This window comes from Elephantulus edwardii, unplaced genomic scaffold (genome assembly GCF_000299155.1).
Source record: "Elephantulus edwardii isolate Elephantulus edwardi_28Jun2011 unplaced genomic scaffold, EleEdw1.0 scaffold00005, whole genome shotgun sequence".
Lineage (NCBI taxonomy): Eukaryota > Metazoa > Chordata > Mammalia > Macroscelidea > Macroscelididae > Elephantulus > Elephantulus edwardii.
Window position 1 is genome coordinate 20,789,324 of NW_006399755.1, and position 18,014 is coordinate 20,807,337.

General features: G+C 39.7%; 1 protein-coding gene across 1 annotated transcript in view; it reads right to left on the reverse strand.

The window, feature by feature from the left end:
• LOC102856088 (cytochrome P450 2J2-like) overlaps nucleotides 1-15,501 on the reverse strand; it is a 40,700-nt gene extending 25,199 nt beyond the window's left edge. The window contains exons 1-4 of the mRNA XM_006879743.1: nucleotides 15,292-15,501; nucleotides 13,228-13,390; nucleotides 7,515-7,664; nucleotides 7,020-7,180 (exon numbers count right to left, since the gene is read on the reverse strand). Coding sequence (XP_006879805.1) covers nucleotides 7,020-7,180; nucleotides 7,515-7,664; nucleotides 13,228-13,390; nucleotides 15,292-15,501 — 684 coding nt within the window. The remainder of the gene's footprint in view (nucleotides 1-7,019; nucleotides 7,181-7,514; nucleotides 7,665-13,227; nucleotides 13,391-15,291) is intronic.
• Nucleotides 15,502-18,014: the final 2,513 nt, after the last annotated feature.

Consider the following 18,014-nt stretch of genomic DNA (forward strand, 5'->3'; position numbering starts at 1 on the left):
GTTATGATCCATGCAGTCAAAAGCCTGTGCATAATCAATGAAACACAGATAGACATTCTTCTGGTATTCCCTGCTTTCAGCTAAGATCCATCTAACAACAGCTACAATATCCCTAGTACCATGACCCCTTCTAAACCCAGCCTGGATTTCTGGAAGTTCTCTGCTGATGTGCTATTCCAGTCATTTTTGGATAATCTTCAGTAGAATCTTCCTTGCATGTGAAATCAATGATATTGTTCTGCAGTTTCCACACACTGTTGGGTCAATTTCAATACACTATTCTCAAGAAAAGATAGACCTACTAAAAAGAAACTAAAAAAAGATGCTGAAAAATTAAAACACTCAATAAACCAACTCGATGTAATAAATATATACAGGCTAATGTACCCCAAGAAAGTGTAGTATACCTTCTTCTACAAGTACATGGTACATTCTCCAGAATAGATCACATTTTAGGCCACAACAAATTGAGGGCATCAATAAATTGAAAGCATAGAAATAATACAAAGCATCATCTTCTCAGGCCACCATGGTACAAAATTATAAAGTAGTAATGAGAGGATAAAAGATTAAAAAAAAACAACCAAAAACACACTCATGCATTTGGAAGCTGTACAATACCTTCCTTAAACATGAGTGAGTACTAGAAGAAATAAAAAATGAAATTACAAAGTTTCTTCAAACAAATAACAATGAAAATACAACTTACTAAAACCTCTGGAGAACAGTCAAAGCAGTAATTACAGGTCAATTTATAGTAAGAAGCAAACACATCAAAAGGGGTAAAAATACTCATTGATTCTTTAATCCAACATCTCCAACAATGGAAAAGAACAGAAAAACAAAAGAGCAGCAAGAAAACCTAACATCCTCTAAACACTGAAATTATAACAATTAGGACAGAAATAAATGAAGTAGAAAAAAAAAAAACAACAACAATTGAAACCATCAACAAGACCAGGATCTGGTTGCTCAAAAAGGTAAATAAAATTGAGAAACAACTAGCAAAACTAACAAAGAAAAAGACATAAATAATCCAAATAAGAAATGAAAAGGGCAATGCTACAACTGAACCAGCTAAAATAAGAAGGTTAATAATATTATGAAACACTATAATTAAACCTAGAGGAAATGAACAAATACTTAGAAACTCACAGCCTACCTAAACTGACACAGACCAAAATTTAAAAACCTGAATAGACCCATTACAAAAGAAGAAATTGAACAGGTAATAAAATAACTTCCAAAAAATTAAAAGCCCTGGACCAAATGATTTTACAAGTTAATTTTATCAAACATTCAGAGAAGTATTGTCACCAAGTCTATATAAAGTATTTCAGATAATAGTAAAAAGACAGAATTTTCCCAGACTAAATTCTATGAAGCAAACAAATATCCTTGATACCAAAGTCAGGTAAAGACACCACTAAAATAGAAAACTATTGGCCAGTATCTCTCATGAACATAAATGCAAAAATCCTCAATAAATTCCTGGCCAATAGAATCCAACAGTACATAAAAAAAAATCACCATGACCCAGTGGGATTCATAACAGGAATGCATGGATGACGGTTCAACACAAGAAAAACAATCAGTGTAAGTCATCACATTAACAAAGAACATAAACCACGTGGTCCTATCAATTAATGTAGAAAAGGCCTTTGACAAAAATCTAACACCGTTTCCTGATTAAAATGTTAAACAAAATAGTAATAGAGGATAATGTCCTCAATAGAGTAAAAATATATATGCAAACCCAAGAGCCAACATAATTTTCAATGGAGAGAAATTAAAGGCATTCCCTTTGAGAATAGGAACTAGGCAAGTATACCCACTATCACTTCTCCTATTCAATATTGTATAGGAAGTCAGTGATAGCAATCAGATAAGAGAAGGAAATAAGAGGTATACAAATTGGGAAAGAGGAAGTCAAATTATCTCTATTTGCAGATGACATGACAGTATACTTAAAAAACCCTAAAGACTCAGCAAGAAAACTACTGGACACAGTTGACCAATTCAGCAAAATGGTAGGATACAAGATCAACAAACAAAAATCAGTTGGATTTCTCTACAGCGACAAAGAGAATACAGAAGTAGAGCTAAGAAAAACAATATTCTTTACAATAGTTAACCACAATATTAAATACTTGGGAGGAAATCTAACTAGAAACATGAAAGACCTATTCAAAGAAAATTACAAAACATTACTACAAGAAACAAGAAGAGACCTGAAGAAATGGAAAAATGTACCATGCTCTTGGATAGGAAGACTCTATATTGTGAAAATGACAGTTCTACCAAAGGCAATCTAGAAATTCAATGCAATCCCAATACAAATGTCAAATAAATAAATAAATTTTTCAATGAGATGAAAGGGCAATTTTCAATTTAATTAGAAATGGAAAGAGGTCCCAAATAAGCAAAGTACTCCTTAAAAAAGAGAAACAAGACAAGAGAGGCATCTCACTGATCTCTGATCTCAAATCCTACTACACAGCGATGGTAGTCAAGATAGTGTCTGTAACAGACACACATATTAGTGGAATAGAATTGAGAACCCAGATATCAGCTCATCTACCTATGATCAACTAATTTTTGACAAGGAGATGAAATCAGTTAAGTGGGGAAAGGACAACCTCTTTAACAAATTGTGTTGTCAAAATTGGAAAACTATCTGTTGAAACCTCAAGCAAGACCCACACCTCACACCGTACACAAAAACCAATTCAAGGTGGACCAAGGATGTGGGAGTAAAGCCAAGGACTATAAACTTCATCCAAGAAAAGCTTGGAAGAACTCTAGAATCCCTAATCCACAACATCAATAATCTTCCAAGCATCCTGAAAAATCTACAACCAGGAGAGAATAAAATAGATGAATGGGACCTTCAAAAAATCAAATCCCTATTATACATATAAAAAACCCTTCTCTAATATGGTAAAAAGGAAAGCTACAGACTCCTCGGAAGCAAGGGTTCTGAAGCTTTGTCTGACATACTTTAGATATGTTGCAAGACATGATCAGTCCTTGGAGAGGGACATCATGCTTGGGAGGGTGGAGGGACAGCACAGAAGAGGAAGAGTCTCGATGAGATGGATTGATTCAGTCACGGGGTGATGGAGATAGGAGTGTCAGAGCCAATAAGATTGGAAAGGGATAGAACAAGGTTTAGGGCTGCTGTACATTGGGTTGCTATGAGTTCCAGGTGACTCAATGACACATAACAACAACAACAACAACAACATAAACTGGGAAAAGTTATTTGGTAATGACATGTCTGATAAGGGACTTATATCTAAAATTTATAGAATACTCCAGCACCTCAATAAGATAAAGGTAAGCAATCCAGTTGCAAAATGGGCACAGGACATGAACAGACACTTCTCCAAAGAAGACATTCAGATGGCAAACAAACACATAAAGAAATTTTCAAAATCCATAGCTCTAAAAGAGATGCAAATTAAAACAACTATGAGATATCATCTCACTCCAGTAACAATAGCAACGTTCGACAGAACAGCAAACAACAAATGCTGTCAAGGTTGTGGACAAATTGGAACAATTATTCACTGTTGGTGGGAGTGTAAAATGGTGCAATCATCTTGGAGGGTAGTATGGTCTTTTCTCAGAAAAGCTGGAAATAGAAATACTATTTGACCCAGTAATTGCACTACTGGAAATATATCCCAAAGAAACCAGAGCTGCCACCCAAGCAGATATACATATGCACACTTATGTTTATTGCTGACTTGTTCACAAGAGATGGAAGCAACCCAGAGGTCCATCAACAAATGAAAAGATAGAGAAGCTGTGAAATATTCACACAATGGACTACTATGCAATGCTAAAAAAAAAAGAACAAATAAAATATTATACAAAATGGGTGACCTGGAGGACATTATGCTGAGTGAAATATCTCAGTCACAAAAGAACAAATACTGCATAATGCCACTGTTGTAGAGCAGGACTGACATGGGGTTCGGGGGAAACTGAGAAAAGAGGTGATCAATAATGAGCACTGAATTCGAACAGATGAGGGAAATAACTGTTTAAAAGAAATATATTTTTAGGCATTGTTTGCATGACAACAGTGCAGAATAAGAGATGCATAGCAAAGTGGACTGGGATGGGGGAGGAGGTAATATTGCAACCAAAAAAATGAATGAATTTTTTTTTTCATTTTGAATGAACATTTTTAAGAGGAAAGCAGACAGGCGTGCGGGATATGGAGGAAAATGTGCAACAATGAAAGAGTGGAAATCCAAGTTTTCTGTATACTTCCCTTAAATCACACACACACACACACACACACACACACACACACAAATAACACCTTTCTAATCAGAAGCCTTAGGTCAACATAGTCACATCAAGCAACAAATGTTGGCGAGGTTGTGGAGAAACTGGAACCCTGATTCACTGTTGGTGGGAGTGTAAAATGGTGCAACCCTTGTGGAAAGCAGTATGGCGCTTTCTCAAAAAGTTGCAAATAGAGATACCATTTGACCCAGCAATTCCACTACTGGGAATATACCCTGAAGAGACCATAGCTGACATCCAAGCAGATATATGCACACCCATGTTTATTGCAGCTTTGTTCACAATAGCAAGGAGTTGGAAACAACCTAAGTGCCCATCAACAAACGAATGGCTAGAGAAGCTGTGGTATATTCGCACAATGGAATACTATGCTGCATTAAAAAACAAGGAACTCATGCAATATTATTCAAAATGGTTGACTCTGGAGAACATTATGCTGAGTGAAATATCCCAGTCACAAAAGGACAAATATTACATGATGCCACTGTTGTAGAATGGGACTGTCCTTGGGGTTGGAGAGAGACTGAGTAAGATGGGTTCAATAATGTATACTGCACTGAAACAGAGGAGGGAGAGAACCGTTTAAAAGAGAGATGTAACTGGGTATTTCTGTCATCACAGGAGACTAGAGCGAGGGCTGCATGGTGGAGGGGACCTGGGGGAGGGTTTGTAAAACAATGAAAGAATCCTTTCTTTTACTTTTCCATAATTTTTGACTCATGTACTTATAACTTGTTAGTCAAATTTGTGTCTTCTAGGTTGCAACACCCCCATGATACATCTTCAAGGATATGAACATGTACGGCCAAGCACAATCAATAAGAGTGCATCTAAATTCCAAAATCAATCTCCATAATAGTCTATGTGTTTCCTACTGCCAAAGGGGCCCTTTAGAGTAGTGAGAGAAGATCTTCACCCTGAAACCCACAGCATCCCTTTTCAGCAGGAAGTAGCTAAGAGAATACGCCATCCCCTTTTCCTTATGAATCAGGGTGAACTCTCTCTCAGGGAGGAGTAATAGGGAATGGCAAAGGACACACCGACAAAGGAGATTAATCAGAACTGACTTTGACAAGCACTGTGGCAACTGGATAATTAAAACAGACATTCGGATGGTGGGGAAGAAGAACAAACTGGGGAGGAGGGTAGAGAGAATGGTGCAGCAATGAAGGAATGAAAACCCAAAATCCCTGTAAATGTTCATTAAAACTAATAAAATTTAATAATAAAAAAAATTTAAAAACAACAAACAAAAAAAACAGTCATAAATTCTCACCCAGTAATATAAATCTATAATGTTAATATAATATTAACAGCTCCATTAGTATCTAAGTTCCCCAATTCCTCAATGGTCTTTTGAGGTCAGTAAGAAAATGTGGTAGAAGGTCCTACAAAGAGTCAGACCCATCAGGGGAATGACCCATATGATTGCAGGCTGTGTTTTTTGCAGAAACTTGCAAACAATGGGCCGGGCTTGATGTTGCTGGATGATTAAACACAATCATACTGCCAAAAAAAAAAAAAATCACAATAAAAATTCTTTCTAAAAAAGAAAAATTTACACCAGGAAATAAAATGAATAAAGATCTTAAAATTAGGGGAAAAAAGAAGAAAAGGGTTTGCAAATATCTGTGGCTTTTGCCAACTCCTCCTAGGTCTCTCATCTATAATCCCAGGAAGGATACCGCATCTCAGGGGTCCCTGGTCCTATATTTACAGAGTATAAGAGCTCCTTCCTCTTTAAATTATATTAGAGTTAATAACTCAGAAAAATTTACAGGGCAAAACATTTGATTTGTAAACCTGGGGAGAGACACTATCCAGGAACTATCCTCAGCTGATCCAATACTACTGCTTGATTGCGGCATATGACTTGCCTTCTGATGCCTATAACTACTTTGTCTTTTCACACATAGTGTGGAAGGGAATGTTTTGCTAGCTTGGCTGCTATAATCCTTGAAGAGATAAATACATCAGACTGTTGGGTGTGTAGAGCACACCCTATATTTCCAGCTATAGGACTCCAGTGGTAATTCACCTCAGCTAAAGACAATGGAATTTGAAGGGTCTTATTGTGCTTCGGAGCTATACTTTGCTGTAGCGTTTACTATCATTGTGGCCTACTACTGCAACTTTCCAAAGACTGGACTGGAGGAACATCACAGAAGATTGGTGAAGAGATTGTGAGATCCACATAGGGCATTAGGGTGGAGTGTATGGTATATCCTATGAACACCTAACAATGGCTATACTGATGCTAAACTGGCTGAGCTTTATTAGACTTGGTTTTTTTCTGTTTTCTTCTCAGAATGAGGGCAAGCAGGTGCCAAGTTTATTCCCTTAATGCTTGTGCACTGCTACAATTTCCCCCACTAGTCTGTGTAAGTCTTGATTTTGCTTCGTACCGGGGATTGTGTGTGTAGGGGAGTAAAACACAGCTTCTTTTGCTCATCTTCAGCATTAATTTCTCCAGCTTGCCTCCACTGAACTGCTGCCCTCCCATTCCTCCTCTCCATCCTTAAGTGCCCTGTCTCAATAAACTAATGTTCTCTCGTTTGTCTCCAGATCAGTTTTTCGGTGTGTCTGTGAGCACAAACCACGCAGGACTTCCCCTTTGGGGAGCACGCCCCAACACTTTCAGAGATTCACAGAAGCCCCAATGTCTTTAACAAAGTTATGGAAAGATAACTGCTTACAATGCAGCAAAATCCAATTTCCAGATGTGTGACTTCATCCATCAACTTCAGCAGCTCCTGAAACCGAGCATCATCGTACTCAAAGCGCTCCCCAAAGGTAACGGAGCAGATGATATTGGAAACGGCATTGTTGATCTTAAAGTGAGGGTCAAAAGGCTGTCCTGGAGGCAGAGGAAGGGAGAGAAGGAGTCCTCAGATTGATTTGTTTGAGGCTTTTGGTCACAACATCCTGAGTAGAATCTGACACACAGCAATACTCAGACAATGCTTGTGGAGTTATATTCATGGACAGGGTTTAAATTCAGTAATGTATTTAATTTCTATCTTTCTATGATTCATTCCATAAAGGCTAAGTTTATAGTTAGGTGTGCACTGTTAGAGCTTTACCACTTAGCACAGTGATAACCACAAGAGAGAAACCTGGTTACTGAAAAAGGATTTCTTCCATGAATGAACAAACCTAAAGCTTCTGAAGCTTTCCCAGGAAACACTCACCTTTCTCTTCTTGTATCGCTTCAACAAGATAATGGGCCTCCTCCTGAATGCGTTCATCTAAGCTCTTCTTTCCTAAACCAAAGTTCCTGAGTGTCATCAGGGCAAACCGTCTTTGCTCCTTCCACTCCTGACCACTGGACATGACCACTCCTAGAGGGAAAAAACAGAAACAAACCAGTTTTATGTGTTCTGATTCTATAATGTGTTCGTCTGAAAAATAATATGTGGATGTGTTATCACTTGTGGGGCATGAAAAGGAAATTAAGCACTTAAGGTCTATTCAGAAAAATTATCCCAAAGTAATTAATTAAATAGGTAAAATTTGCTGAATGCTTGCAGAATCAACACTTTACAACCTGTTTTCATGCATTACATGGTTTAGTATGCAGAGTATCTGTATGGAGCAGATATAATTATTGCTATTTTAGTGATGAGAAATATGAAACACAGAAGATAAATTTGCAAGGATATTAGTAACATTGGTATGTTTAAGAGCAGTTTTTTGTCAACCACTAGGAATTCATTTATTAATAAGGAAGCTCTCATGAGGAGCTCCCATGTCATAGTTCAAAAGTTGGAAGAAACCCTCAATCTCCTTCTCTTTGGTGTTAGTTGTTGGCGCATATATTTGAATAATGTTGATGTTGTAATGTGCTGTAGAGTCATAAGTGACTCATTGCAACTCTATCTCTATGTACAACATCCTTAAACCATGCTCTTGCCTGTGTCAATATCATTGTCTCCGACACACTTGCCCCCATTACCCCAGTCACAGGATTAATCTATCTCATAGAGGGTCTTCCTCTCCTGCATTCTCCCTCCACCCTCTCAAGCATGAAGTTCTTCTGCAAGGACTGATCTCTCCAAATGAGACTGATCATGTCCAAAGTAGGTCAGACCAAGCTTCAGAATCCTTGACTCCAAGGAACGGCCTGGTTTCACCTTCTCCAGGATGAACCTGTTTGTTCTCTTAGTCCGTGATATATTAAATACTCTTCTCCAGCACCACAGCTCAAAGGCATCACTTCTCCTATCATCCCTAGTCATTGTCCAGCTCTCAGACACATATCAAATGATTGCAGAGCTCATACCCTGAATCAAACACACCTTAGTCTCCAGACTGACATCATTGCTCTTTGGTACTCTGGAGAGGTCTCTCACAGCAGACTTTCCCAATGCAATTCATCTTTTAATTTCCTGGCTGCTGGTACCAAGATTGTTAATTGTGGCGCCAAGCAAACTGAAGCCGTTAACAATCTCAATCTCTTCACCATCTATAATAATGCTGCCAATCTGCCCAGTGGTGAGATCCTTGTTTTCTTGATGTTAAACTCCAATTCATATTAAAGACTGCATCCTTGACTTTCAGGAGCAAGCCTTCCAGATTCTCCTCAGTTTCAGTAAGCAGGGTTGTGTCATCTGCATAATGAAGATTTTTTATGAGTCTTCTTCCAACCCAGATGCCACATTCCTCCTAATAGATCCCAGTCTCCTGGATAGTCTGTTCTGCATATAGATTGAAATGGTATGGAGATAGGATACATCCTTGGCGTACACCCTTTCCAATTTTGAACCATGCAATGTTTCCCGGCTCTATACTGACAAATGCCTCCTGGTCCAAATATAGGCTTCTCATAGACATGATCAAGTATTTTGGGATTCCCATTCTTCTCAGAGTTAACCACAGTTTGTTGTGGTCCATGCAGTCAAATGCCTTTGCATGGTCAATGAAACACAGATAGACATTCCTCTGGTACTCCGTGCTTTCAACCAAGATCCATTTAGCATTAGCTTTAATATCCCTAGAGGGTGAAACCAGGCTGCTCCTTGGAAGCAAGATTCTGAAGCTTTGTTTGACTTACTTTGGACATACTGAAAGGAGGTTCCAATCCTTGTAAAGGGACAGCACAAGAGAGGAAGACCCTTGATAAGATGGATTGATTCAATGACTGGGGTTGGGGGAAGGTGTGTCAGAGATTGGCACAGGATACAGCAGGGTTTAGGGCTGTTGTACACAGGGCTGCTATGAGTTACAGGCGACTGGATGGCACATAACAACAATAACAATCTGAGCTCAAGTTTGTTGTTGTTGTTAAGTGCCATCGAGTTGCATAGCGACCCTATGAAGGAGGGTCCTCGACGCTTGGGTGCCTTTCATCTTCTCTCCAGGTTCTTAGGGTCTCCAGAGGCAAGCTATTAGGGAAGTCGATGCCACTCCTCCTTCCAAGCTGAGCTCAAGTTTACACACAAAAAAATTAATTTTTCATTCAATTATTCATGTACATATTGGGGTGTGTGTGTGTGTGTGTGTGTGTGTGTGTGTTTAAAGCACACATTTTTACTAAAGCATTCTGATTTCTAAATGGAGCATTTTCTTTACAGTGTGGGGATGTTAGGAAGGCTGTATCATTTAATTTGGAGTCTTTCTAGTTTAATTTCTCCATAGATTAAACATCCTTCCCCATGCCAGCCTAAAGAAGGCATAAGGATCTATCCTCAAAGAATAAGAGAGGCACCTGGCTTATGTAATATATTGTTGTTATTGTTGATTGTTGTGGAGTTGAGCATATCTCATGGTAACCCTATGAACAAAAGACCTGAAGCCTTTCTATAACTATTGTCATTTCTCAAAGTTCATAGAGTTTCCAGAGGCCTATGATTTAGGAAGTCAATGCTGCTTCCAACAACAAAAGCTTCACAAGTGAACCAATAGGCAACATTATGAGAAATGGATAAAAGATTAAAGCTGTCAAAGATTACATTCTACTTGGATCCACACTTAACACTCATGAAAGTGGGGATGAGGAAATTAAATTCACATATTGGCTTACGCAAAGTTGCTCTCTTTAAAAGAACAAGGATATCCCTTTAAAGTCTGTGGTGTGCCTGAAGACTGTAGTGTGCTTGATTCAGGCTATAATATTTTTAATTGCTTCATATGCGTGTGGAAAGTTCATCTGTATCAATGGGTATAAAAGAAGAGTATTAAAATATGGGTTGTACTTTTTTTTTTTTTTCAACAGCACTGAAGAGTTCAGGATTTTTTATTGAACATGTTACAAAAGGAGTTTAGTCAAAAAGACCAAATCCCATGTCATCATCAGACTCTTCAGATTCTTCTTTCTTTGCTTCCACTTTCTTCTCCTCAACTGGAGCAGCAGCAGTCGTGGGAGCAGGTCCTCCAGCTGGTGCAGCCCCGGCCGCTGGGGCAGGTCCACCAGCACCCACATTGCAGATGAGGCTCCCAATGTTGACATTTGACAGGGCCTTTGCAAACAGCCCAGGCCAGAAAGGTTCAACGTTGACACCGGCTGCCTTAATGAGGGCATTGATTTTATCCTCCGTGACTGTCACCTCATCGTCGTGCAGGATGAGGGCCGAGTAGATGCAGGCGAGCTCAGAGACGGAGGCCATAGTGCTGTGGTACTAGGCGGAAGGCTGCCGGACGCGGTGCTAGTCGCCGGATGAAGTGAGGGCCTCACCCTAACGCGGCCTTAGCTTCCTCGGAAGGACCGAGCACCTTAGCGGCAACTGAAGAAAGAGGGGTTGTACTTTTTAAAAAAACAACAAAGCAGTCAACTCACAGCTGTGAAGTAGGCCTCCACTGAGTTTTTGAGACTGAAAATTGCACAGGAAGAGACTTCCCATCTTTCTCCTTCAGAGGTGCTGGTGGATTTAAACTGCCAGAGAGGTCTGGTCTTTGACTTAGTGGCACAACTCCTTATTGGTTAGACCACCAAGGTTCCTGGACTGTAGTTACTAGTAGATAGTTTTATGTAAATTTGGTGGAGAAAGCTTACAGAAGTTTTCTGCTGATGCGTCAATTTTCTCAATAAAGTAAGAAATAGAGTGGTAAGGAAGGTGGAGCAGAAGTGATAGAAAGGAAAAAAGAAAGATTGGCTCATTGATTTCATAATAATGACATCTATCTCCTTTATAACAAGTTTGAAAAGGTTTAGTCAAAGAAATAACATGACATGATTTCCTAGACTTATTCCTGTGCTTTGTCCAACTTAAATTTCGTATTTCCTATTAAGAAATGTAAGAATTATTCCTTAAGTACATATTTAGGATAATTAAAACAGATGCTCTGAATAAAATATGGATGTATTTTTGACTACCTGGCCTTTCTCTATTTGGGATTTTACACACACACACACACACACACACACACACACAATTTATATATACATATATATAATATTTATATATATGTTTATCTATCTATATATCTATCTATATTTAATCTTCTTGACTTTGCCAGCTTGACCCATTTTTAAATCAGCATCTCCAATGTTGAATTTGTGATGTTCTCTGTGTAATTTCACACCAGTCCAAACTAAACACTTTGTTCTTCGTCAAGTATTTTCAGTCATCCACTCAGTGGGATTTCGAGCTCATTTTATCTTCCTGTATTTGCTGCTGGTTATCTTGAAGTTGTGCATCCTTATTGCCAACAATCTGGTCTCATCTCTGTCATCATTTCTCTTGCCCAAGTGTACATATAATTCCTGAAATTGACTCTTAATCTGTTTGCTTAGTCAATCTGTATGCTGAACAAATAATTTCAGAAGTTTGACTTTATCAAGAAGAAAATGGTATCAGGATAATGGAAAAACTCATTGACAACCCTTGTTATACACATGATACAAACTTGCTTGCATAAAGTGTAGATGACTTAAAGCACTCAATGAAGATCAAAGACTACAGCCTTCAATATGGGTTAAATCTCAACATCAAAGAAATATAAATCCTCACCACTGGGCTGATAGGCACAATCATGACGGATGGAGAAAAGATTGTAACTGCTAATGATTTATCTCATGAGATCTATAATTAATATTCATGGTACTAGCTGTCAAGAAACCAAAAGCCATGTGGTATTGGGAAAAACCTGCTGTCAAAGACCTCTTCAAAGTGCTAAAGAGCAACAAAGTCAGTATAAAGAGTAAGGTGCGCCTGATTCAAGCCAGTTCTCTTAACACAATACTAGATACAATGCCCCTCCTAAGTCTGTATTGCTCTTATTTTTATAACATTGTTTACTTTTAATTGGAACCAGTTAGTAATATGCCTTTCCCTGAAAGAATGGACATTACATATAGACAGGGTTGTTTTTTGGGGTTTTTTTGTCTATTCATAATTGTATTCTTTGTGCCTGGTTTAGTACTTAGCATATCAAGCAATTCATAAATGCATTGAATAGATGAACTATTTAAAATCAGAATTGGGAAGCATCTGAAAAGAGAGTGATGTGATAAAGAAATGAATTAGAGGTTTTCATGTCAATTTTTAAATGTTTACATCTACTTCATAACAATGATATAAAATATTCATGACAGCCTGTATTGATGCTTCTTGGGTTATGACAGATTGAAAGACTGGAGATTACTTGACTGTCAGGTCCTTAAGGATGAAGCGTAAAGAGCTCGAGGCAGAATAAGGAAGTAGTAAGCAGCAGATCCATGACCATTTCTCGGTGGGAAGAAGTCTGGAATTGGGAAATAGTTTCAAATCCTAATCCCTGGCATTAGGGCTCCCAGTGCCCAATCTTCACTGCAGATGCTTAAAATTCAGAAACAGAAATTATGCTCCCTCCAGCAGCATCAATTTTATGAGCTGGTTTTCTAGGTGTTAAGAATTATAGGCATAAAGACACTTTTAAGAGCCTAAAACAGCATCAGAGAAGTGTTACATTAGTTATGAAACTTACCATGTTTCTTAAACATATGTTTGCGTAAAGGACTCAAAGGACGATTCACCACACCATGGTCTGGGTTTGTGAGGACTTCTTTTATTAAGGGCAATCCAGTTACTGTAATGGTATTTAAGAGTCCAATGTCCATGCTAACCATGTTTCCATATTTGTTCACAAACTGAAAAACAATAAGCTCTAGTTGAATACTTACATGTCAGCTAAAGAGAGAAAGAACCTCAAAAAGATGAACTGACACAGTACTTACAACTCTGGGGCTTAAAGGACAGCAGAGTTAGTGAGGATGAGATGGGAGCTGTGACAGAAATTGGCACACACACGACCATGTTGAAACAACTGAAGTGTATATCGATGACCCAATGGCTAAAGGAATTATATTGTGTTCCCACAATGGAGTATTAGACATCACTAGAAAACTCTCAAGAATTTGTGAAATACTGTACTGCATGGATGAACCTAGAATAAACATTGCTGGGTGACATACGTCACAAAAGACTATAATGGTGTAAGGTCAGTTTTATAAAAAGCTAAGGAAAAGTTTATACACAGAATCATTATAGAAACAAAAAAACAAAATGTTTATTAATGGACATACTCTGACCATGTTGCAAGGAGGGACTGGTTCTTGGAGAGGGACATCATGTTTGGCAGAGTGGAGGGGCGGTGAAGGATAGGAAGACCTTCAATGAGATGGATTGATTCTGTGACTGGAGTGGTGGGAATGAGTGCATTTGAGATGGCTAGGTTGGCACAGAATAGAACGGCGTTTAGAGCTCTTGTACATAGGGTCGTTATGAGTCGCAAGCGACTCAATGGCACATATAACAACAAAAACAGGAGCTGGAGCAAAGTTGGGAATAGAGATTTGGTTATTAAGACACACTGAATTCCTTTTTAAGGGAATTAGATGTTTTTGAAATGGGGAAAAATAATAATTCAGAAATAAACACATCCAAAAAACAAACCACAAAGTCCCAATGTGCAAGGTACACAGGATGGCAGGCAAAGAACTGACTATGAGAACAGACACCACTGCACTGATTTCTTGTCTCAACGTACAGGAGACTGGCATCTGTCAGTGTGTCAGTGAGAGGGAGGTGATGGTACATTTCATACAGACTCACTGCTTTATTTTAGGGCAGAAGCTCATCCAGATAAGAGCTGTGATTGGTAAGAGGTGTAGGTTTTGGATTTTTTATTTTCATAGTAAAACTTCCCCAGTTTGGTAGGAATTGTGGAAGAAAAGACTTTGTTACTGTATGCAGACTTGATTATTGCTATTTTATAGTTCCCCATCACTATCCTGTCCTCCATAATTCAGAATCCCTTAATTGAACACACACACACACACAAACACACACACACACACACACACACACAGATAAAGCATACACCAGGCAAAACAGCAAGGCAGGCAGAGTTGCCATATTGGAAGTTGTTAGAGCCATAGAGTCCATATCATAATAACACATGGTACCCTATAGAGAATAGATCTGAACCCTGCCCTATCAAATAAAGTAATTTTCAGAACAAATAAAATAATCAGTGGCAAAGAGTATATTTGCATAATGCCATCAAGGTCAAGTCAGCAAAAAGACATTACACTCTCATTCAGTTATTGCTGTGGAGTCTGACCCGACTCATAGCAATCCTCCAGTGAGATTCTCCTGAGGAGCCCCTGGTGGATTCGAACCACTAGAGAAGTTTGATTAGCGATGCAATTCCCTGTGGACTGCACCAGCAGGAACACCTTCAAGAAGACATAAAGGTCAAAGTCTCTGCTGTGGAGCCCTGACTCATAGCCGACCCTTTAGTGGGTTTCCAAGACTATAGAAATCGCTTGGGAGGAGATTGCTCATCTTTCTCACACACGGCCACTACTGGATTCCAGTGAATTTGATCTTTGGAACAGCAGCCTAATCTCTATGAACTATGCCAACCAGAGTTCCCAAACTCAATGCCTTAGGGTCAGATCAACTCATAACAACTCTATGGAGTGGGCCCCTGCTTTCCCACTTAGTTCCTGAATACCTTGTGTACAGTAATCTTGGCCACGCTTACCTTCTGTATGCCCCAAGAGGGCTGTTGAAAGTCCAGCTGAAAGAAATTGCCAAAGAAAGGCAGCCTCGGAGGGCCGGGTGGGTAGTTTTTTGGGCGGCGTCTTTTGAGGAAATCAACAAAGAACAGAAAGACGAAGGTGCCTAGCAGGAGAGTCCGGAGATGGAGCCCAGCCCAGAGGGCAGCAGCCAGGGAGCCCAGCGCGGCCAGCATGGCTGGAAGCCTGTCTGCTCTTAGGTGATCTGAGAGGGTTAAGGTCCCAGCTAACAAGGTCCAGTACCAAGTCCCGCCTCTCTCCCAGCACAGTTTGTTGGCAGCCTTCCTTTCCAGAGAGCTTGTGGGCGGGGCGGGGGTGTGGACGGGGTGGGGAATGAGGCTCACACACCCCTTTTCCAGCACTGCTGAGCTTCTTTCAATTAATTGTCCAGCCCAACTCAGAACCTCCATCTGCAGCTCTCTGCTTCTCCACGTGATGTAACTTTCTAGATAGCTGTTAGATGCCATGGTATGGCGACCTTATGAACAACAAATCTGAACCGTGTCCTCATCTTTTCTGTCAGTACTTGAGGAGTAATCTCCCTGTCATTCCACCTCCCTGAGGAGCTTCCTCTCTCTCGCTGGCCCTCCACCTTTCTCAGGGATGGCCTTTCCTAACAACATGCCCAAAGTATGTGAGCACTGCATCATCACCAGGCACTGTATTCCTGGAAGATAATGTACTTAGTCCTGAGAAATGGGCCTCACAGCATTCCTCTCTGATACTTAGTGACATAGATTAATGTTACAAAAATAAAGTTGACCAAAATGTTGTTGTTGTTGTTGTTATGTGTCATCGCTTGCAACTCCTAGTGACCCTACGCCCTGCTCTATCCTATGGCGACTTCACTGTCTCTAACACATCTACTCCCACTACCTCAATCACTGAATCGATCCACCTCATCAAGGGTCCTCCTCTTTTGTACTGTCCCTCCACTCTCCCAAACATGATGTCCCTCTCCAAGAACTGGTCCCTCCTTTGCAACATGCCCAAAGTATGTCAGATGAATTTTCAGAATCCTTGTTTGTTCTCTTAGCAGTCTAATAAGGGAGACAGAAATTAACACATTATATAGGATTTTGTCTACATTTTTTTTTCCAGATGGACCTGTTGGACTTCTTTATATATCTTCCATTCAGTACACTGCTTAGATATCTGCAAAGGCATTTGACTATGTAGATCATAACAAACTGTGGCTGACTCTGAGAAGAATGGGAATCCCAGAACACTTGATCGTTCTAGTGCGAAACTTATACTTGGACCAGGAGGCAGTCGTCAGAACAGAGCAAGAGAACACTGCATGGTTCAAAATTGGAAAGGGCGTACGCCAGGGATGCATCCTATCTCTATACCTTTTCAACCTATATGCAGAACAGATTATCCAGAAGGCTGGGCTCTATGAGGAAAAATGTGGGGTCAGGATTGGTGGACGATTTATCAACAATCTGCGTTATGTGGATGACACAACCCTGCTTGCTGAAACTGAAGAGGACCTAAAGCGCCTGCTGTAGAGTGTCAAGGACTGCAGCCTACAATATGGATTGAGGCTCAATGTCAAGAAGACAAAGATTCTCACCACTGGACCAATCGGCAGCATCAGGATGGATGGTGAAGAGATTGAGATTGTACACAGCTTTAGTTTGCTTGGCTCCATAGTCAACAGTCTTGGCACCAGCAGCCAGGAAATTAAAAGGCGCATTGCCATGGGAAAGTCTGCTGTTAGGGACCTCTCCAAAGTGCTGAAGAGCAGTGGTGTCTCTCTGGAGACTAAGGTGCGTCTGATACAGGCCATGGTCTTTGCAATCACCTGTTATGCATCAGAGAGTTGGACAATGACCAAGGAGGATAGAAGGAGAACTGATGCCTTTGAGCTGTGGTGCTGGAGAAGAGTAATGAGAATACCATGGACTGCTAGGAAAACAAATAGATTTGTCCTGGAGAGGGTTAAACTGGGTGGCTCCTTGGAGGCAAGGATTCTAAGGCTCCGTCTAACTTACTTTGGACATGTAGTGAGGAGAGACCGGTCCTTGGAGAGGGACATCATGCTTGGGAGGGTGGAGGGACGGTGTAGGAGAGGAAGGCCCTCTATGAGGTTGATTGATTCAGTGACTGGGATAATTGGGATGGGAGTGTCAGAGACAGTGTGATTGGCACAGGACAGAGAGGATTTTAGGGCTGTTGTACATAGGGTCACTATGAGTCGCAGGCGACTCGACGGCACATAACAACAACAACAAACAACATTAGTTCACGTCCCACAGCAGCTTTGGGTGAGAGTCTGAATACAAAAATATACACAATTAATTAAAGCAACACATAAAATAACACACCATATAGTATTCCATTTACATTTTTCAGATGGATCTGTTGGTGCTATTTACTTAGTTTTTATTTAAATATGCTGTTTAGTTAAATGAAGGGTTTTTTTATAAATGGTTCCATTCTTTTAAATAATTCAACTTCTGTAACTGACTTCTAAAAATGTGTATTTATTTTTTGTTACCCTCTTTTCATCTTTGCTAACATTCCAAGATCGAGTCTATATGTCAAATTCTTTAGCTTTTAGCATTAAGTCTTATAGCAAAATTGTCCTTTGGTAATTTACTTATGCCAGTCATGGCAGGGCAATGTCTTTAACAATACATTTTACCCTGTATTTGTTGGGTGTAGAGGGATTTTTGTTTATTTT